The 22,736-nt window shown below is 47.7% G+C and overlaps 1 protein-coding gene across 8 annotated transcripts in view; it reads left to right on the plus strand.

Moving 5' to 3' along the window:
• The window catches only part of HRAS (HRas proto-oncogene, GTPase), a 78,553-nt gene that overhangs the window by 38,806 nt on the left and 17,011 nt on the right, over nucleotides 1-22,736 (plus strand). For 2 of the 8 annotated variants that reach the window (XM_039538296.1, XM_039538295.1), the window contains 3 exons: nucleotides 868-937; nucleotides 14,867-15,013; nucleotides 21,598-21,751. In XM_039538296.1, the coding sequence (XP_039394230.1) occupies nucleotides 21,641-21,751 (111 nt within the window). In that variant the 5' untranslated portion in view covers nucleotides 868-937; nucleotides 14,867-15,013; nucleotides 21,598-21,640. The remainder of the gene's footprint in view (nucleotides 1-867; nucleotides 938-14,866; nucleotides 15,014-21,597; nucleotides 21,752-22,736) is intronic. The other 6 variants (XM_039538299.1, XM_039538300.1, XM_039538297.1 and 3 more) reach the window with 3 other exon arrangements.

Raw genomic sequence — 22,736 nt, forward strand, 5'->3', positions numbered from 1 at the left:
TTGGCAAGTCACTTCACCTCCTTGTCTCTTTCCCTTCCCACCCTTTGTCTAGTCTTTAGCCTGTAAGCTCTTCAAGGTAGGGACTGCGTGTGGTGCCTTGCACAGTTGGGCCTTCTTCTCAGTTGGGGCTTCTAAAAGCAGCTGTAATACAAATAATGAATAATATAAGTTGGCTTGGAAGGATTAGTTTTTTATTGGTATATATGTCGGTATCCAACCAAACCAAATCAACAAATATTTCCACCAATAAGCAAAATGAGGAAAATGCTGCTGGAGAACTTCTTAGTCAAAATCCAGTGATTTAGACTTTTGAATTAGGCTGATTACAAATGGACTAGCGAATGGATAGTAAAAACAGGTATGATTTGTTGCTTTAAGGGTTAGTTATTTTGTATATTTTGACACGTGATGTTGACAATTTGTGTTGTAATGATTTAGAACGTTTTTAACTTTTTGAATCTCAGCGTTGATCACTAAATAATTATATTACCCTACCCCCATATTTCCCATAACTGTGAAAATTTAAAATCGATAAAAATAAAAATCTTACAAATAAACATTGAAATTATCCATTAAAATAATTTTAAAAAGTAAAAATTGAATGCTGCCAAGCCTAATTATAAATTGTGTTGAGAGTGTTTGTCAGAAGCTGGGAATGAGCGACAGGGAATGGATCACTTGATGATTACCTGTTCTGTTCATTCCCTCTGAAGCATCTGGCATTGGCCACTGTTGGAAGACAGGATACTGGGCTAGATGGGCCTTTGGTCTGACCCGGTATGGCCGGTCTTATGTTCTTAGTGGTACCCTCTCCACAAAACCAGACCTCATTGTCTTCTCTCACTCCTTTTCTATGTTCTTTCTCAGGGGGAGTTGAGCCATCCCCGACAACGAGGGGTCCACCACTTTCTACAGGGCCAGAGTGGCCATCAACAGGGTGAGTGGCGCACTGGGGGTTGGGGATGAAACCATCTTCACACTGGAGGAAAGCGGTGTGCTGAGACACTCGCCTGAAATGCTTTTGCTTTGTACCTGACCAACCATCCCCTTCTTTCTTCCTCCCTCCCGAAGCTCCATCCCTGTAGGTAGTTGTGTGGACCTTTCTGTCACGTTGGGAACAGAGGGATGTGGTACATGCTACATGAGCTGGTTTGTTCCTTAGGGGTAGAGCTGGTCAAAATGTTTGGAATAAAAAAAATTCCATCAAAAAGTGGCCTCTTGATCCATTTATTTTAATCTAAATTTGGCCTCTTGATCCATTTATTTTAATCTAAATTTTTCATGGAAAAACAAAACATTTTTATGATGTTTCACAAAAAATATCATTTAAAAAAAAAAGTGCTACTAAAATGGTTACCCAAACTGTTTGGTTGCAAAAACCCAGTGTCAATAACGTTTTGGATAATGTTTTCGAATACAAATTTAAAAAATATCAAAAATTAAAAAGGTTCCATTTAAAATGTCTCTCAGTCAGAATGGCTGAGATGTTTTTCATGAAACTAATTTTTCATTTTCCGACCAGCTCTTATTTACAAGTTTGAATGAGGGGAACACAGATGATAGTCTTTTCCATGGAGACTGGATGCCTGTCTGGGAGATATGCTGTAGTCAAGTACAAGTTAATATGCTCAATACAGGGGTAACTGGAGGAAATTTGTGGCCAGTGCCCATGTTCTCTCTAATCTTTTATGTCCATGTGCGGAATGAATTTTGTTATGTGCACCAATATGGAGGTGATGTGTGGCAGGGGTGGGCCCGAGGGGTTCAGAGTGTGGGAGGGGGCTCAGGGCTGGGACAGAGGGTTGAGGGGTGTGTGAGTGTGTGTGGAGGAGGGTTCTGGCTGAGGGTGCGGGCTCTGGGGTGGGGCTGGGGATGAGGAGTTTGGGGTGCAGGCTGGCCTGGGGCTGCAGTGGGGAGAGAGGACTCCCCCATCCTTCTCTCGCCACAGCAGCCTGGGGCTGGGGGAGAGGTACCTCTTCCCACCTTCACGGCCTTTGATAGCCTGCTGTGTGGCCGTGCAGCTTAGAGGGAATTTAGCCAGTGCTATACAGGGGTCAGATTAGCTGATTGTAATGGTCCCTTCTGGCCTTTTAAATCTACGTTTGTCACAGTTTTTATTGAAAACGCTATCCCAACCGTTATTGAAAATGAGTTTTCACACCTGAAAAGGTTTTCTATAATGCTTTTAATCCATTTTTTAAATTAAAAGACTGTGTTCAGTTGTGAACTCAGCAGTCATAGGGGTTCCCTGGGTGAGGAAGCCAGAAAGCAACCTCTCAGCCCCTGATTTAGCCATTTAACAAACCTGTGCTGTAATACCTAGTGGCACGTTTCCTGGTGATGCACTTAGTGGCATGTAGAACAGACTGCTGGCTGCTGAGTATGGAGCTCAGATTTTATTCTCTGATACTCAGGAACACTCTACAGTCATCCCGGAACAATCTGCAATCTTTCCGTGCAGATGTTTGTTCTTTGCCCCTGGGTTGGCTGTGTAATGCTGCTCTGTTTGATGCCTATTAGCTTAAATCCTTCTGCAGTAAAGGCCTGCATGAATGGGAGCTCACTGTTTATATGAAACCCCCCCCCCAGCCTGAAAATCAGTTTGCTTATTGAAATATCTCCATCTTCTCTGCTGTCTGCCATGTGCCAGTTGGTGGCTCTTTGTGGAATCACTCGAGAGCTGCAGGGACTGTGCCCCGGCTTGTCACTCAGGTGGGATAGGCCCCAGTGTGTGGTTTCAGGGTAGATTGTGAGTGCAGGTGCCTGAAGTGTGTGTATTAATGCCATTGTTCCGGAACTTCTTCCTACAACATGTGCATGGTGTGGATATCTCCAACGTGCTGTCTGTGACCTACACAAAGCAGGTGAAATAATGTCTGTTTCACCTGTGTACAGGTCAGTTCAGTTCCCTCTTCAGCTCTTGTTGCCGCACCTTATTGGTGTGTTGGTGCACCCATGCCCTGCTTGCTTGTAACATCCACCCTTGTTCCCCTTATGACACTGCTGTGATTTGATTGGAATAATTGGAGAGCAGGGCCCCTTCTTGGAGCCAGCCTTACATTCCAGCTCCGTGATTTGCTTTCCCATTAGAAGTGTTTGGGGGCAGGGGAGGGGGGGAAGCTCCTGCGCTACAGGGAGGCTGTCGGCTCTGATGAGAGGAACACAAAGACCCAGCATTAAACAAACGGTCGTTCCAGCCAGAACCTATAAATGGGGCCTTCCACCAAGCAGTTGTTGGGGCAAACTGCATTCTTCGCAGCATGGCCTAGTGGCTAGGACACAAGACGCAGAGTGAGGAGACCTGGATTCAATTTGAAGCTCTGCTGCTGACTCACTCTAAGACGTTGAGGGAGATGGTTGGCTGCTCTGTCTCGTCTTTACGGGGGGATAAGGATGTAATTGCCATACTTACAGTGGCCAGCACCGGATGCATCAGAGGAAGATGCAAGAAACCCAACAGGGAACAGTTTTGGAATAACCTCCTTCAAGGAGGATGTTTCTTCTCAACCTCCATCAGCTAGTGGCTGGCTTCTGCCTTGAAGCTGGAGAATTTATATCCCTGTTAACACTGATACCTGCTGTAACTGCCGACGTTCTGGTGAGCCAGATAAATGTCTGCTCATACTTTATGTTCTGTTCAGAAAGGGCTAAAAAGTGATTAATAGGTGTTTAATAAACAGGCACTCACTTGTTATAGATTGTTACCGAGTCCAAGAGGTTAATAGCCTGCTTATAATCATAGCTTACAATAATCTACATTATCTTCTAGCAGTGTGCTTATAACCTTCTGTGACATGCCACTTCTGTCTGTAACATGCTTAGAGCGTCTACGAACCGTTTGCTACATAAGAGCTAGATTTTATTATTATTATTATTATTTATTAACCAATTTATAAATGGAACCTTAATATTAAGTATGACTAAAAGTCTAATCCTCTCTTGAATTCTCCTAAACTCTTGGCCTCAGTGGCTGTGTGAAATGAGTAATTCATTAGTGTTCTCAAAGCTCTTTGAGATCCTCAGACAGAAGTAGCTACTCTTTGGGCATGTAAAGTGTTGTTAAGCGTTGTAGTTGGGAGATGGAGCTATTGTTCTGAATCATCTGCTTGGCCTTGATGGGCAGAAAGGGCAGGCGATAGCTGAGGGGGTGTTGAAGCGCCTTCCTGTAGCATGGATCTGAGCAGTGAAAGCTTTCTCTCCTCCTCTGATGCAGCAGCAGAACCCTTAGGACTTATCTACACAAGAAAGTTGCCCCCCATTCAGTTTAAGAGGTGAATTTAAACTTCATTTAGAGTTATGCTGTGACTTAAAACAATGTGAATAGGGAGATTCTTATTTTTGGTTTAAACAAGGTTTATTTCAGTTTATCGTAAATCGATTAGAAACCGGTTTAAAATAAACTGCTATAAGAGTGTCCACAAAGGGGATTGTACTGGTTTAACTAAATTGGCTTTAAAAGAGATTGAATTTGACCTGGTGCTACTTTCTTGTAAAGACAGGGCCTTAGAGAGGAAGGGTTGTAGTCAGAGTGATACCCCCATTTTAGGTAGACTGCAGCCCTTACCGCTGCCTTAGCCTTTCAGAACCTTACAGGCCATCTCTTGCTGACAACCTGCCCAACCAATAGGTGTCTCAGTATCGTAGACACCTATTCCTTCTCTGCATCCCAGCGCTTCCTTCCTTCCCTTCCACAAATACTTAGCCTGTTGTTGCTGCTAATTCCACTCCCTCTGGGTACGTCTACACTACGGGACTATTCCGAATTTGCATAAAAAACCGTTTTTTAAAAAAAATTTTTTAAAAAATGTGTGCGTGGCACACACACAACACAAAATCGGTGGTGGTGGTGTCCGGTCCCGAGTCCGGCTAGTTTGTGGGAGCTGGAGTGTGGTGGGCTGCTCCCATGTATCCATCCTTTCCATCCCTCCCCCCCCCCTCCCTCCCCCTCCTCCTCCCGGGGTTGAATCATTTTTTGTGTTTGGGGTCTGGTAAATGTCGTCAAGTCACTCCTTCCGCTTCCAACGCAAAGGGCAGACACATGCCTTTTTCCCTTTTTTTTTCCCTCTGGCTGGCAGATGGGGCAGCATGGAGCCCATGGTGCCTTGTGTGCCTGTGTGTGTGACTGTATGTGTGTGTGGACTAGACTACAGACAGCATTCAGCAGCGCAGCACAGCACTTTTTGCTTTTTTTGCATGCATGCACATGGAGATGGTTATCATCCACCATCTACCATACCATAAATTAAGATGATTGTATGAAGATGATTGTGTTGTTGTCACTGTTTGTCTTGCTGCTTTGCTGCTGTGCAAAGCTGCCCTCAGCCAGGCTAGTAAAAAAAAAAAAATCTGGGACAAAATAATCCCTTCCCCCTCCTTCCTATCTAAAATAGAATCAGTCCTGTCCTATCATATCTGAGAGAACTGAGAGAACCACTGTATCAGAGAACCAGAGAGAGCAGCTGCTCTGTGTCAGCCAGATTGCAAGAAATTTATTATTGTATTCTGCTTTGCTCTATTCACACCAACAACACCTCCCTCTTGATCCGTTCCTTCCCCAGCCTACATGTACCCCTGGGCCCCCATGTGTGTGAAGTGTGTGAAGTAATAAAAAAGTGAGAAATAAGACAGACACAGTGAGTGTGTGAGGAGAGGCAGCCTGGAGCCCAGGAGAGGGCAGTGAGACCAGAGAGGAGAGGAGTGTGTAGGAGAGAGGGAGCAGCCCTCTGAGAGGTCAGGGGCACAAGAATCTTTCTTTACTTTTCTTTGGGGGGGCTGGTGGGGGCTCAGCCCCCTTGCCTGTTTCTATGTTTTCATGATGGATATCACACCATCTACCATGAAAATCACCCCCACCCTTTTGCCACCTCACAGATGCTGGTCGTCACAGATGCATGTCATCATCATGCTTTGCAGCCCTTAGGCTGAAAGTGAGGATGAATGGGACGGGTACCATCAGGCACACATGCGGCTACCCATGCAGGCACCATAGCTGTGCTGCAAGGCATAGTCTATCAGTTGCAGCATGCAGCATCGGCAGGTCAGTTAAAGAGTGCAGAGAAATGGTAAAGATTTGAAGAGGTTTCTTTTCTGGGTGGGTCTGGGGGGTGCTTTCACTGTGGGCCATGTGAGTAGCCGACCACCCAGAATGTTTTAGCATGTGGAAAGGCATGAAGCTTGGCATTTGGCCAAGCATACTGCAGGAGCTGCGAGATGTCCTGGTCCCACTGTCAGTCAGGCCATGTTGTCCATAGCTTGGCACCTCTTTGTGTCTGTTTGTCACGCGCTCTTGCTGAGCCCTTTGATGGCGTGAGATTTTAAATTTTTTTTTGATTTTTGATTTTGATTTTTCTTTTGATTTTGATAGAGAAGGCGTTTCATTTGGAGAAATCTTGCGCCATAGATTTATCATGCTTTTTTTTTCTTTCTTTATTTTGATTTTTGATTTTGATTTTTAACTTTCATTTCGCTTTTTAACGGGCATCGCCCTGTCCTGTTCAAAAACTGGCCTGTTCAACTGGGCACAGAGCTGTTAGCGGCGATCAGTGTCCAGCTGCCAGAGCGGCCTCGCTGACGTGGCAGAGCCCTGAGCCATAGCTGATCAGCGATATATCACAAGACCCCAATACTAGCGTAACCCGATACCGTGCGTTACTAAATAAACTTCTTAAATGAGGAGTACAGAAGAACCATTAAAAATCCATTTGCTAATCGATATTTGGTGCCTCGTGGGAAAATGGATGGTGTTGTGGCGTGGTTTGTTACAGCAACTCGTGAAAAGACCAGGCCTCTTAGTTCTTTACATCCGTAAGTCTCTAGGCACTTCACAAAAGAGGTTATGTGGCATTGTCTTCACTTTAGAGATGGGGGAAACTGAGACACAGGGAGCTGAAGGGCTTTGCCTAAGGTCAGATGGCAGGTCATTAGCAGAGCCAGGTCTCCTGAGTTCTAGACCAGCACCCTATCCACTGGACCATACTGTCTCCTACTTCCCCAGCCTCTCTCATAGCTCCTATGCCTAAGCCGCCAGGCACCTCAACGCAATAATCGAGGCACCCATGAACGAATTGTTCTTTCCTGTGGGCAGAACCGCGTGATAATGAACAGGACACCATTGTAAACAAGGTGCATCTCTTCCCTGGAGGAGCAGCTGCTACTAAAAATCATAACTGACTGGGTGCTGGTTGGAAGGTTGAAATATACATGTGTCCTGCAGGGGGGAAAGTTCCACATCCTAAGTCTTTGGTTATTTTAAATGGCTAGTCCTGCCTGCTGCCTCTGCGCCGGTGTTCCTAGAGAATGATGTTGATCCCGCGTGGTTGGGATGTTAAGCCATCGTGTTTTGGTTTCAGGAAAGGGGAGTGTTTGTCAGCTGTGGGGTTTCTCCCTAGCAGTTCAGCAAACTGATGAAAACCTTTTCCCCACTCTGTGCCCAGCCCTTCCCCTGACTTTGATTTGGCTCTTCAGTCCCTTCCCTGCTTTGCTGGAAGCTCGACCTTCAGGGAGGCGGTTCCATTTTGGCTCTAGATGTTACTTAAAGACCAGCTGTTTGCCTGGCTTCTTGGTGAGACCAACCCTCTGCAGAGAACACAGTGGGCCAACCTTCTTTGATTCAGGACGTGGGCATGGAGGGACTTGACACAGGTCCCTCTGTGACTTTGGTGCATTCCTCACTGACCCCATCAGAGTCACATGTGGGGCCCTAAGACACAGATGTCTGGATTTGTGGGACGAAAACATTGATTACCCAGACGAATCTTGCATTTCTTTAAAAGTCATGTATAGGGATTGCTGGACAACATTTGACCATCGGGCCAACGAGTCCGGTATCCCACTGAGGAAAACAAACCCTGCGTTGCACTTGGCCTATTGAACAATGCTGCAGGAGCAGAGGGGAAAAGGCTTTCTGCTCTGCTACAGGAATATTTCATAGACAATGACTGGATCCATCCACCTTTCTATCCCACTCATAGGTATGAATATGCTGAAGGAAATAAAGAACAGACCCTGTGTAACTTTGTGGAGGATGCAAAAGAAAGATAGGAAGAATAGTAAGAGGCCAGCGTTGCTCCATTAGGAACTGCTTAAGGAGCTAAAAATCAAACAAGAATTCTACAAAAAAAGTGGTAACATGGACAAATTGCTGAGGAGGAGTCTAAAAGAATAGCACAAGGGCGTAGGGACGAAATCAGAAAGGCTAAGGCACAAAATGAGTTATATCTAGCAAGGGACTGAAAAGGCAATAAGCAGAGATTCTATAAATACATTAGGAGCCAGAGAAAGATGACAGAAAGTGTAGGTCCCCTACTTAGTGGAAAATGAGATCTAATAACTGATGACATCAAGAAGGCTGAGGTGTTTAATGCCTATTTTGCTTAAGTCTTCACTAAAAGGGTTAGTGGTGACCCGATACTTTACGCAGTGAATATTAACAAGGGGTAAGGAATGCTAGGCAAAATAGGGGAAGAACAGGTTAAAGAATATTTAGATAAGTTAGATGTATTCAAGTCACGAGGGCCTGATGAAATTCACCCTGGGGTACTTAAGGAAATAGCTGAAGCAATCTTGGAAGTGTTAGCATTTATCTTTGAGAACTCATGGAGGACACGCGAGATCTCACGATACCTATCTAAACATAGTACCTATCTTTAAAAAGGGGAACAAGGAGGACCCCCCGGGGAACTGTGACCAATCGTCTTAACTTCAATACAAAGATACAGGGACAAATTATTAAAGAAGCATTTTGTGTAGGCACCTAGAGGGTAATAGGTGGTAGCCAGTGTGGATTTGTCAAGAACAAATCTTGCCAAATCAACCTAATTTCCTCCTCTGACAGGGTTACTGACTAGTGGATGGGGGATGTAATACATCTTGATTTTTAATAAGGTTTTTGACACAGTATCACATGACATTCTCATAAGTAAACTAAAGAAATGGGGTCTAGGTGGGTGGCTCTCAGCCTTTCCTGACTACTGTACCCCCAAGTTTCACCTCACTTAAAAACTACTTGCTTACAAAATCAGAGTCACACATACAAAAGTGCCCCAGCACACTATTGCTGATGTTTTCATTTTTACCTTATAATTATAAAATAAATCAATTGGAATATAAATATTGTACTTGCCTTTCAGTGTATAGTATGTCATTGTATGAAATTTTAGTTTGTACAGACTTTGCTAGTGCTTTTTATGTAGCCTCTTGTAAAACTGGGCAAATATCTAGACTAGTTGATATACCCCCAGGAAGACCTCTGTGTATCCCCATGGGTATGCGTACCCCTGGTGGAGAACCACTGGTCTAGGTGAAATTATAATCTAGAATGGGTCAGCAACCTATGGCACGCGTGTGCTGATTTTTAATGGCATGCTGCTGCCTGCCGGAGTCCGTCCTGCCTGCCTAAAAATCCTGCCTGGCCCGGCCCGCTTTTCTCCGCCCTCTGCTCCCCCCACCCTCAGGGGGCAAGGGGCAGAAGCTTGGTCCTGCCGGCTCCCCTACCTCTTCCCGTAGTGTACTGGGCTCCTGCCCCTCCTCCGCCTCTCTGTCCCTCCCTCCCTTCCTGCTGGCAGATCAGCTGATGGCCCTTGCGAGGGGAGGGGGGTCAGGAAAGAGCAGAGTCAGCGTGCTCACTGCTCCCGGTGGAGGCAGAGAAGAAGCGAGGGCAGGGCCTTGGGGAAGGGGCGGGGGTGGAATAGGGGCATATCCCCTCCACCCCACTGCCCTGGTCCCCCCACACACAAGCCCCAGCCCTGAGCCCTCACTGCCCTCCACACACACCCTGCCCTGACCCCCCCCACCCCCAGCCCTCTGCCCTGAGCCATACAGCCCTGCACACACCCCCAGGCCCGTGTCCTGAGCCCCGCACACCCCCCAGGTCCCTGCCCTGAGCCCTGTACTCCCCTCATACACACCCAGCCCTCTGCTTGACTCCTTCACCCCCCCCCACGCCCCCAGCCGTGACTCTGGCACCCCCACACATACCCAGGCACCCCCACCCCCTGCCCTGGCACCTGCACCCCCTTCACATGCCCCCAGCCCTCTGCCCTGACTCTTGCACCCCCCACACATCCTCAGCCCCCCCACACCCCATACACACACCCCCCACATCCCCACCCTCTCCCTAAGCACCAAATGGGAGCTCCTGCACACACATCCCTACATTCCCACCTGCTCCCCTAGCACCAAATGGGAGCTGCCCAGGTAAGTGCCCCACACCCAAACCTTCTGCCCCAGCCCTGAGCTCCCTCCCTCATTCTAGCTCCTGGCCAGACCCTTCACCCCCAGCCCTGTGCTCAGTGCACTCCCACCCTCAGCTCAGCGCAGAGAGAGGAAGAGAATGGGCCAGAACCAGGGAGAAGGTAGGTACCCACTGTACATGGGCAGGGCCGGGGCCCCAGACTGGCAGCGAGCTGAGTGGGTCCGGCAGCCGGGATCCCGGCTGGCAGGAGCCGGCGGATGGAACCCCTGAGCAGCAATGGGCTGAGCCGCTCAGTCCACTGCCGGTCTGGGGTCCCGGCCGCCGGCCCTGCATAGCTCACTGCCAGTCTGGGGTTCTGGCTGCCAGACCCTTGACAGCTGGGGTCCCGGCCGCAGGCCCCACTCAGCCCACTGCTGGCCTAGGTGAACAGAACCCCAGACCAGCAGCGAGCTGAGCGGGCCGGTGGCGTAAGATCAACATTTTAATTTAATTTAATTTTGAATGAAGCTTCTTAAACATTTTGAAAACCTTGTTTATTTTACAATACAACAGTAGTTTAGTTATATAATATAGAGACTTATAGAGAGAGACCTTCTAAAAAACGTTAAAATGTATTACCGGCACGCGAAACCTTAAATTAAAGTGAATAAATGAAGGCTCGGCACACCACTTCTGAAAGGTTGCTGACCCCTGATCTAGAATGAATGCCCAATTGGTTGAAAGGCTGTACTCAAAAAAGTAGTCTTGGTCCTCTGTCAAATAGGGAGGACATAGCTAGTGGGGTCTATCCTGGACCTGGTACTAGTTGATATTTTCATTAATGCCTTGGCTAATGGAGTGGAGAGAATGCTTATAAAATGGGCAGATGACATGAAGCTGGCAGGGGTTGCTAGCACTTTGGAGGCTGGGATTAGAATTCAAAACAAGCTTGATAAATTGGAGAATTCGTATGAAATCAACGAGATGAAATTCAAAAAGTGCAGAGTACTACACCTAGGAAGGAAAAATGCACAACTACAAAATGGGGAATAAATGGCTAGGCAGTAGTCCTGCTGAAAAAGGATCTGGATCACAAACACAATGAGTCAACAATGTGATGCATCCGTGAAAAAGGCGAATATTCTGAGGTGTATTAACAGGAGTGTTGTATGTAAGACACAGGGTAATTGTTCCACTTTACTCAGCACTGGTGATGATTCAGCTGGAGTAGTGTCCAGTTCTGGGCACATTTTGAGAGAAAGGTGGACAAATTGGAGAGAATCCAAAGGAGACCAACAAAAGTGATTAAAGGTTTAGAAAACCTGACCTATGAGGAAAGGTTTAAAAAAAAACCAGAAAAACCCCAACAACCTGGGCATGTATTGTCCTGAGAAAAGAGTGAGGGGAAGACCTGGTAAGTCGTCTTTATAACCACCCTTAACATAACAGAAGATGGTGATCAGTTGTTCTCCATTTCCACTGATGGTAGGACAAGAAGCAATGGGTTTAATCTGCAGGAAGGGAGACTTAGGTTAGATATTAGGAAAAACTTTCTAACTATCAGGGTAGTTAAGCTCTGGAATAGTCTTCCAGGGGAGGTTGTGGAATCCCCGTCATTGAAGGTTTGCAAGAACAGGTTGGATAACCACTTGTCAGGGATAGTCTAGGTTTACTTGGTCCTGCATCAGCACAGAGGGATGGACTAGATCAGTGCTTCGGTCCGCGAGCCATCGGCTGCCAGTCCACGGTGAGTTTCCTCATAAGAGCGTTGAATAGGATAATAATATCCCTGGCACATTGGGGGGAAAAAAAAATTCTGGTCCCCCATATCAGATAGCTTGAGAAGCACTGGACTAAATGGCCTCGCCGGTCCCTTCCAGCCCTGCAGGTCTATGATTCTGTGCTCTCCTGAGTATATTTAGAATCTAGCAAAACAAAAATTGTTTTTAGTATTGCTATCATGGCTAGAGGCCTCAACTGAGATTGGGGCCTCCACTGTGCTAGGTGCTGTACGTATGTGTAAGTCAGAGACAGTCCCTGGAGAGCTCAAGTCTGAACAGACAAGAGAAAGGGACAGGGAAGGGGAAAGTGACTTGCCCAAGCTCACCCAGCAGGTCAGTGGCAGAGCTGGAAATAGTACCCAGGTCTCCTGATTGCTTTATACTCTGTGACTTGCACTGTGCCTTGTAATGAGGCCTTGTGAAGTGGTGGCTCTGGCTGACCCAGTCTGTGTGGGATGGCTGGGCTAGCTGGATATCTCCCCATTGGAGTCTTCCCTATGCTCTGGGTACTGATTCAGTGGTTCCCAGCCACTGGTAGTTTGGCCTGGGTTTGTGACGGTCTCTTCGCTCTCCCCTCCCTATCTTAATGATCAGCCCGTTGGCTGGGCTTTGGTGAATGGTCGCTGCCCACCCCATGTTCAGATATGCATTTTCTAGTCCACATTGGAGCCTGGTCTGGAGCAGGCCAAATCCCATAGGTGTGGGGAGTGAATACATGCATTTGAATAGGGGTGGAGGGCACAGTCAAGGTCTGATAAACTGGAACGGTTGCCTGTGTGATAGGCAGATGAAGGGTTAAATGGGCAAGCTCTCTGCACTCCTTCCCCAGCATAATCCTCTTATTTTGAAGAAGAGTGCAGGCTGGGTAACGCCACCCGAGGCCTGGGGCAGAGAGCCCCATTCTCATGGTCCCTGTGCGTGGCTGGCAGATGTTTCTTGTTTCCTGAAGCCGTGCTGCTCCTACTGCCTGGGAAACCCACAGAGGCGGGGGAGGATCTGCGGGCTACTGGACTGGGAGCGGCTGCTGCCAGGCGGAAGCGCTTAGTTAGGTTTTCCTAGACAGCTTTGAATGGGAGCCAGCAGCCCTCATGCTACGGGAGAAAATCCACGAGGTCAGGAAATCCAGCAGCAGCTCAGATCCGTGCTAAAGCTGTCTGCTTGGCATTGCTGATCCCATCCGTTCTTTCCACCTCTCTCCCCAAACAATAACCTCCAATGGCTTTTGACTCAGTATCTTGCTTGGCTTCTGATGTACATCATTTGGCATCGTTCTGAGGTATCTGCATGCAGGATGTTAGTTAGGTGATGAGGGCAGAGAGGGTTAGAGTGACTCGAACTACAAGCACTTGGGCTCTGGCTTTTCCGACTCTGCCATGCATGCTCCCCAGCATCCAGCATGGAACAGAGAAGTGGAGATTTTAGTGTTTTTTTTCTATTTGTCTTTGCTTTAAAGTCACCCCTGTTTGAGAGCTACAAACTCCTTTCTTCCTCTTCCAGAGGTTATTTTTTAAGGCCAGAAGGGACCCCTGTGACCATCTAATCTGAACTTCTGCAGAACAGGCCCTAGAATTTTCCATCCAGCGAGTCCTGCACCGAGGGCAGGAACGGGTGGTAACTGTTACCACTCGAGCAAGTGACTGCTTTCCTTCCCTGCCCCCTTTTTTGACAGCCAAGAAGCCTTCTTCAGAAGGACACGTCTTTGCAGGCAGCCCTCATCTGGTGTTGAGGTCTCGGTGGGTGCCAAGGGGCTAGCTAGCTAGCAGTCTGTAACCTGCCCACAGTATAGCTGCAATCTCCATGGGTAGATACGCTGTTACATACAGCATGAGCACTGCAGCAGCATGTGTGCTTACTAGACATAGGGCAAGACGGGGATAAATAGAAACTGGCTGTCCCTAAAAGAAATATGGGATGCTACTGCAGCCACAAAACCCAGCCTGCTATGGCCTATAGGCCTGGTGTAAGCTCTGGCAGCTGCAGGACAGTGCCTTCTGCTGCTTAATAATTAATGGGAAAGTTCCCCATCTGCTTTGTGAACAGAACAACTTGGGTACTATGATAGAGACACTACTTTATTCCTCCTTACTCCTCTCCAACCTTCCCCCCCCCCGATAGCCCAGAGGGTTGTGGGCTATCAGGAAGCACTCAGCACCCCATCTTGTATTGGTGCAGTGACCCTGCTAAACATGACCTACAACGGGGGGAAATATATTGGGCTTATGTCTTTTTCCTTATGGTGATTTTGAGGCCCTCTGAAAGGTTTTGTTTAAAAAGGAGCCTGCTTGTTTCATTCCTTGAGACACCCAGGTCGTGTGCACCCTGGGAGACTCAGTGGAGATTGGAAGGCTAATTAAATGATGACCTCACTGGAGAAGAGACTGAAAGCTGAGCAGAGAAGGGATTTTTATGCCGTGTCTGTATCAGGCTCTAGCTCTGATTGCGGTGATGAGTGGCCTGAAAATGATGTAGTGCACTAGGGAAAACCCCATGTGTCGGACGCCATTTGCATCTCATGCTTTCCTTGTGTAAAGCTTAGGGTTTGCACTACTGCACCTATGTCAGTGACTGCCAGAGCACTTGTGGTTGGAATTGGGGCAAATTCCCAATGTCGACAAGGCCTCAGTCACTGTTTAAACAATTCTTTGGTTTTTAACACCTTTATCTCCAATGTAGAATAAACTATTTGGAGAAAAGAGGTCTCTGTTAAAGACTCAATTAAGGTGAGAGAGCTTACAACACACAACCTCTGAGAGGCCCAGAAGTTCCTCCAATTCTACCAGTCTCAACACTCCTGATATTTTTAAAGTAAAAAAGCAAGCAGAAATCTTGGTTTTGTTTTTTAAATTACTTTGCAGGCTTTCTCCATAAAGGTGGAGGAAGGGCAAAAACCCACTGTTTGACATATGCGTTGCAGGTAGTCTTTAATGGACCAGTAAGGAGAGGGGTCTGTCCAATTGGTTTCTGGAATTTGGAAGGTGCCTAAAAGGAGACTGCAAGTGAGAGCAGCAGAGGTGCTGGCACCTGGTGAACAAAGAAGTTGGCACTGAGCACACCAGTGCTGGTATGTATATGTACTGTTAGCAGTCTGAATAAATATGATTGGATCGGTGTATAACGATGGTGTGCCACGTAAGGGAAGATCACAGTTGATCTGAAGGGATATTCTAGAAGATGTCTACATGTTTGCAAACAACTCAACTCCCTGTGTGGACACTTTTTTGTTTTTGATTTGAATGGCTTATTTTATTTTTACTTAAACCTGTTCCTGATTGAACTCTTAGATTAAACTGAAATGAGTGTCCACACAGCTTTTTTCACTAGTTTATCGAAACTGGTTTAAAATAAATCCTTTCGATAAGCACATGCCACTCTGTGTGTAGATAAGCTCTTGGAGCACATTTTACATTAAAACTGATTAATACTGGGGGAGGGCCCTCAAAATCCAATCACCTCTTTACTGGGAGATTATTGAAAAGAGCTAGATCGTAATTTTATTATTAGAATTTGGTATGTAGCCACCTGCCGCCCAGCAATATGTAATACGTGTGCCTGGCACCATGGAAATCTCTCCTCCCGTCTTGTGCCATTCCTATGGCTGTTAGTAGTGTTCGTATTCCCCTGGAAATAATCTATCTTGACAGCCTCCTGTTTGGTCCTGCAGTGTTTGTAAGTACTTCTCCCCTCCTGATGCCACTGGGAAGCCATTTTCCAAGCCTGTGGTGGCAGATGGCTCTCTTCCATTGCAGATCGCCCCAAAATTGGAAATGATCTACACAGTGCACCTCAGACTTTTTACCCCACCCTTTCCGCACGCACAGCAGGGATCATGTCAAAAGTGAGAACCTATTCTAGACTGACTTCCTGTGCCACTAACCTACAGCATGTATAGCTCATTAGCATGCAAATGTCCAACCCAAAGTGTCAGTCCTCCTGCTCCCATCACATATGTGATTGGCTGTTCTCTGACTAGGAGACACACAGGCATTTGTTTGACTTCCCGTTGCATACTGACGTGGGGCCACGTTGACATGGTGAGGGCACAGTCTGGAATGGGTGCACTGGCTTCAGTCGAGTTACTGGTGTGAATCTGGATTGCAACAGAGAACAGGATTTGACCATGGAATCACCATCTTCTGCCCACAATTTTCCCATACCACCTGTGCTGTGTTCCTCCCAACTTCCTGCAAAGAAGGTGCATTTAGGATGAAGACTGTTGGATGACTTGGGGAGAGGGAGGCTTCCTTGAATGTTGATTTAATACAGTAACTCCTCACTTAATGTTGTAGTTATGTTCCTGAAAAATGTGATTTTAAGCGAAACAACGTTAAGCAACTCCAATTTCCCCATAAGAATTAATGTAAATAGCGGGGGTTAGGTTCCAGGGAAATTTTTTTCACCAGACAAAAGACTGTATTGTCTGTCAAGTATCAGAGGGGTAGCCGTGTTAGTCTGGATCTGTAAAAAGTGACAGAGTCCTGTGGCACCTTATAAACTAACAGAAATATTGGAGTATAAGCTTCTGACGAAGTGGGTATTCACCCACGAAAGCTCATGCTCCAATACTTATGTTAGTCTATAAGGTGCCACAGGACTCTTTGTCGCTTGATATTGTCTGTCCACACACACACACTATAAGTTTTAAACAATTTAATATTGATACACAGCGATGATGATTGTGAAGCTTGGTTGAGGTGGTGAAGTCAGAGGGTGGGATATTTCCCAGGGAAGGCCTTACTGCTAAATGATGAGCTAGCAAACTAGCTCAGGGGCCGCAGGGGCGAATTGGCCCCTTCTGTGAGTGGCGTGGGGCCGGGGTAGGCAGGGAACCTGCCTTAGTGGCAGCCATGCTGCACCGCTGACCAGGAGCTGCCACAGGTAAGTGCTGCCTAGCAGGAGGCTGTGCCCCAGCCCTGATCTCCCTCCCAGAGTCAGCAGCCCATCCCCTCCTGTGCCCCAACCCTGACCCCCCTCCCAGAGCCAGCACCTTGTACCCCATCCTGCACCACAACCCCCTGCCCCAGCCCAGAGCCCCCTCCTGCACCCAAACTCCCTCCCAGAGCCCACACTCCCTCCTGCACCCCAACCCTCTGCCCCAGGCTGGAGCCCTCTCCTGCACCCAAACTCCCTCCCAGAGCTTTGGGGAAGGGGCGGGGCCTCAGGGCAGGGGTAGATCTTGGGTTGCCCTTAAATTCAAAAAGTGATCTTGGGTGTAAAAAGGTTGGAGACCACTGGTTTAAATCTTGCTCAATGCACATGTCAGTCTGTTCTCAACAGTGGCAAAGTCCTTCTCCTGTGATGTGATGCATAGATCACTGGTGTATATAAAATGTCTCATATTGCTCTGTATGGGCTGGTCATTGGTATCTATAAGAGGATTGGTGCTAACACATTGCCCGGCGGGAGGCCATTTTGTTGTTTCCTGTGACTCTGTTTCTGGCACAGTTCTGTGTGCAGTGCTGAGGGGCCTGGGCAGAGCAATGGAAGAGGCAGAACTGGAGGAGCAGGTGGGCAATGGCTCAGCTCTGAGGGGCCCGGATAGGGTTGGGGGAGGAGGAGGTGCAATAGCTCAGGGCTGAAGGGCATGGGCAGGGCTGGGGGACAGGAGGTGCAGTGGCTCAGGGCTAGGGGGCACGGGGGGGCTGTGGAGGGAGTGGCAGGTCTAGAATGAGGCTTTCTTTTAAATGTATAAAACACTCTCTCATCCAACAGACTTCAAGCGCGCGCATGTGTGCGCACACACAGTGTACAAACTGTTACTGATGACGACAAACTATAAATGATCTCTCACCTAGCACAAAACCTAGCTGTCCCTCCCCACCCCACCACACGCACACAAGCAAAAACCTGAGCGAATACGCAGCCTTGAAGCTTAGCAGACTCTGGCTGTGGGCCAGCTTGGGAAGTGAATACGAGAGGCCAGGGCCTGAGCGAGCATGTGGCCTCCAATGCCTGGATCTGTAAATCCAGGGACTCGTCCCAGTAGATCACGACTGTCCTGACTTCTCACAGGATCTCGGGAGTTCCAGCCTGAGATTGAGGGGCATCCAGGTCTAGCATTGCAGGGGGAAGGCCTGCTTGGTAGCAGTGTCCATGCTGCCTGGCTCCTCTCCCGGAGCACTAGGTTTGATGGCAGAGCTTTAAAAACAAACAAGGAAGCTTGAGTGTCTGGTTCGTTTGTGTGGAAGCCAGCGAGTGCCTCACTGTTCCAAAGAGAGAGACGGTGAGTCGGGGGGAGACGGGCTTGAGGATTGGCTGGCGTTACGGCTCGCTGATCCCTGATCCTTGGCTGACTTCTGGCAGGTGGTAGCCGTAGTCTGATGGGGGTGGATTGCCATTTAAACGGTCAGGGTTTTGTAATCTTCCTCTTGTACGTGCTGAGTCAGAGTTCCTCTTTCACAGTGGAATTGGGACAAAAATAAAGTAAGTGTGTGTGTGTGTGTAAAAATAAAGGGTGCACTCTCCTGCCCACTGCTGGTAATGGCAGTGCAGGTTTCTGCCGAAGCCTGACTTCCCAGCAATACCGATCACAAGTGCCCTCTGCCAGCACCTTTCACATTGCTAATAAGTCAGACTGGCTGCAGCTGAGGAGACGAATGCATGATGTACGCTCAATTCCTTGGGAAAATTAATGAGCCTTTTTGAAGCATCGTCCCCAGCTCAGGAGCACAGAGGAGATGGGGGAGATGGGGGGTTGGGCCCTGCTTCCTTGCTGTTGCTCCTCAAACAAGGCTTCAAGTAGCCAATATAGCAATAGGGGCTTACTAGCTTAGGTGGCTAGCACAGGGGTTCTCAGACTTTTGTACTGGTGACCCCCTTTCACATACCAAGCCTCTGAGTCTGACCCCACCGTATACATTAAAAACACTCTTTTATATATTTAACACTATTATAAATGCTGGAGGCAAAGCGGGCTTTGGGGTGGAGGCTGACAGCTCGCGATCCTCCCATGTAATAACCACGTGACCCCCTAAGGGGTCCTGACCCCCAGTTTGAGAACCCCTGGGCTAGCAGCTAACGTAGGTGCCTTGCCCTCTGCTGTGTGAACTCGTTGCAGAAGGCTGTAACCTCTGTAGGCCCTTGAGAAACCTGACTACCACGTTTGTGAACGGACAGAACAGTTATCGATCTTGGGCTGGTACCACATGACAGAACAAGGAGTAATAGTCTCAAGTTGCAGTGGAGGAGGTTTAGGTTGGATATTAGAAAAAACTTCTTCCCTAGGAGGGTGGTGAAGCACTGGAATGGGTTATCTAGGGAGGTGGTGGAATCTCCTTCCTTAGAGGTTTTTAAGGTCAGGCTTTACAAAGCCTTGGCTGCGATGACTTAGTTGGGAATTGGTCCTGCTTTGAGCAGGGGGTTGGACTAGATGACCTCCTGAGGTCCCTTCCAACCCTGATATTCTATGATTCTAATTGTTTAACTCAATTCTGAAGATGGTGGCATATAGCCAAAAAGCTTGCTTAAAAAAAAAAATTGTTAGTGCTGCCTAGTGATTAGTGCAGGGGCTGGAAGTCAGGACTCCTGGGTTCTACTCCCAGCTGTGCTGTTAATATTAACAACATTGATTTGGTTAAAATCAGAGACTTTTAGGCCAAGATTTTCAAACTTGACTAGTGATTTTTGGGCACCCAACTTGAGACCTCTCTAAAAGGGCCTGATTTTCGTAGGGCAGGTACTCAGCACTATCTGAGAATCAGGTCCCTTTAAATTGGGCAAGTTAGGTGCCAGTTTTGTCTTTAAGCTATTCCTCAGCTTCCCCATCTGTAAAACGATGCCTTACCTAACCGCTCAACCCGTGAATGTATGCAGTCACATTGAGAACATCGGATGGCGCATGCTGTAGAAGTGCACGGTGTTCTGTTTAGGATAGAATTTGTGAATGGGTTTTAATTCAGATTGATTTTTTTTCTGATTATTTGAAGTGACTTCTGTTACTGATGATGGATGCTAGATAATAGGTCTTACCACCAAAGTTCTCTATTTTAGATGACTTCTCCCCTCCTGCCCCCCCCCCCTCCAGTTTTAGGCAACGTTCACATACTTTTAAGCAAGATGAATTCAGATTTAAATTTGAATGAATTTCCATTCAAATAGCAATCTGATCATAAACACAGAATAAAACCAGTCAACCTCCAAAGGCAGAGCGCTGTGTGACAGAAGGAAAAAGGTATGAACTCAGATGGTGTGAGCCAGTGGATTCTAACCCACTTTGGCAGACAGTCACGAGGGTGAGCTGGCCTTCCAACAAAGCCCCAAATCCCACAGCCCCCAAAGGTACTCAGCCATGGCCAGGTAGGCTGGGATGACCTGACCACCACAGACATGCTGGGGGGAGAAAAGGAGGCCAGAGGGGCTGCAGTGGTACTTAGCAAAGGGGTGTATCTGTATTCGGGTTATCATCTACACCCAGTCTTTAGTTCCACTTCCCCGTATGTTCTCTTACATCTCAGGTAAGTTCAGAGTTTCCTAGGGAGGCATTTCCGAGCCTGTGCCCAACTCTCCCCAAACTCTGTACCTTGTTCCCAATGTGTGTGCCTCTTTTCCGGCCCCTCTCTGGAGCCATTTTTTCCCTTGGTGCTCCTTCAGCCTCCAGTTGTCTTGGGTGTTACCCTCTCTCTGCCATCAATTGGGTTTGGCTTATATAAACTCCATGTCCCACCTATTCCCAGCAGCCTCTGAGAGGAGTGGTTGATTGGAGTCAGCTACTTGGGTGGGTTTTTTTTTCCTCCCCATGTGACAGTTCACTGTGTCACATATGGATACATTTCCAGGGAATTTAGTGGCACAGGAAAGCATAAAAGAGGTTATATGTCCTTAAGTTTTTCTTTCCTAATTTGATTGTCTCGCAAGTGAATATTTGGAGGGTGGGATGGTTTGCATGTGTGCGGGGAAAGAGAGGGTAGTGCAGTCTGTGGGTAGAATTTGTCCCTGCTGTAATTCCATTGACTTGAGCCAAGTTACACCAGAGAACAACGTAGCCCTGGGTCCCCCAGTGATTAGATTTCTTCCAAAGGAAGGTCACATTGCTGTTGCTGCTACTATCATCATCATCATCTGAAACTCATTTTCAGAGGAGAATGGGTTGGACAACAGCATCATACATTCACCTGCCTGCCTGCCTAAGTGTAGTGTCCAGGCATCGGAAAGCCTTTTAAAACACTCTAGAATGGGAGGCAGCCTGGGTTTGTAAGGCCCTGGACAGGAGCCAGGAGATTTGGGTTCTGTTCCCAGCTCTGTCACTCACCTGCTGTGTGACCTTGGGCCAGGCACCTCGCTCCTCTGTGCCCGTGTTTCCCTCACACGCTTTGGCTGTCTTGCCAAATTCTCAGATTCTCTGACTCCATTTGTACAGCCCCAGTTTCTGTTGGGGCACATAGTTCCTACTAGAATACAAATAATAAAAATCAGTAGTAGCTGGCTGGGTTTTGTGGGAATGGGAGACCCTGGATACTCATGCAATGAGGTTATTGTTTCACTCCCTTCTAACCGCAGCCCCCATTTTGTACCAGTGCCTCTTGCTGTGTCGCTGTGCATAGCCACTGCTGGCTTTCTCCTGCCTGGCTGTGGTGCAGCAGTGGCAAAGCTAGGTGGCAAGAGAGAAGCACTAACCTAATGCTGATGGTGTCTGTATCTCTGTCCTTGCAGGTGTTGGTGCTGCTGGAGACCCTGAGCTGGGATCAGCGGGAAGATGACTGAGTATAAGCTGGTGGTGGTTGGAGCAGGTGGCGTTGGGAAGAGCGCTTTGACAATACAGCTCATTCAGAACCATTTTGTTGATGAATATGACCCCACGATAGAGGTGAGCAGCCTGCAGGCTCTGAGATGGGAGTGAGTCTGTGAGTTTCTTATATGATCTTCAACTTTTTAACTTTGCGGTGGATTCCAGGGGCTGTTTGTTTAACCAGAGAATTCAGAGTTAAAACACGGAGAGATCAAATCTGAGAAGCCAAGCCTAAGACCTGAACTACAACTCCAGTGTTGGCTCTAGCCCTGTAGTTCTGAACCTTTTCTTTACCAGGCCTTCCCAGCTAGGTGGGATACCTCTCCCAGTAGAAAGATGGGAAAGGGCATTTGCAACCTGTGCCTCCCTGCAACTTCCCCGTTGAGAACTCGCGCTTCAGCCATAGGAGGTGAGGTTCAGCTTTCCTAATGTTTGATTGCTTGTGCTTCAGTACACACATTCTCTTCTTGAAAGCACAATTGAGCTCGAATGGGTAACGGCAGAGGAGAAACACAGGCCAGATCTGGTGGGAAAACTACCAGTTGGAAGTGTGTTTGAAAAGAATCCTCAATGAGAGAAAGTGAAAATACAGGATCTTGTATCCATCCCAGGCTTCTACAGCTGGTGGAAGGATCAGCTTCCTTAGTGTGGCTGGTGCTCCCTTTTCTGGGGCTGGGCAGCTAATTCTCTGACCTTCCATCCTTGGGGAGCTGGGTTCAAATGTCGCTTCTGTCCCAAATTAAAATGCCTTGAGTTTGGTCTCAGCCTAAGCCCCCGGGGGATGTTCCCCCACTTCACAAAGCTACCACATGTTGCCACAGCACGCATAAGTGTGTCAGGGGATTGCAGTGATTGTATCTGCTGAGGAGAGGCCCCGGGCTGGAATAGCGGTAGGTGCTGCAGGTCAGGGTGTTGGATGGGCTGAATAACAGAGGGAGTTGGGGGCTAGGATTGAGGTGTATTTGATGGAACTTCTCGGGGAGCCTTAAGGAGTTGGGTTTGTATGAGCTGCTTCAGATCAGGACTGAGGTGTAATTGAAGACTTGCGGGCAGAAGGAAGTTT

The sequence above is a fragment of the Mauremys reevesii genome, linkage group 4 (assembly GCF_016161935.1).
Source record: "Mauremys reevesii isolate NIE-2019 linkage group 4, ASM1616193v1, whole genome shotgun sequence".
Lineage (NCBI taxonomy): Eukaryota > Metazoa > Chordata > Testudines > Geoemydidae > Mauremys > Mauremys reevesii.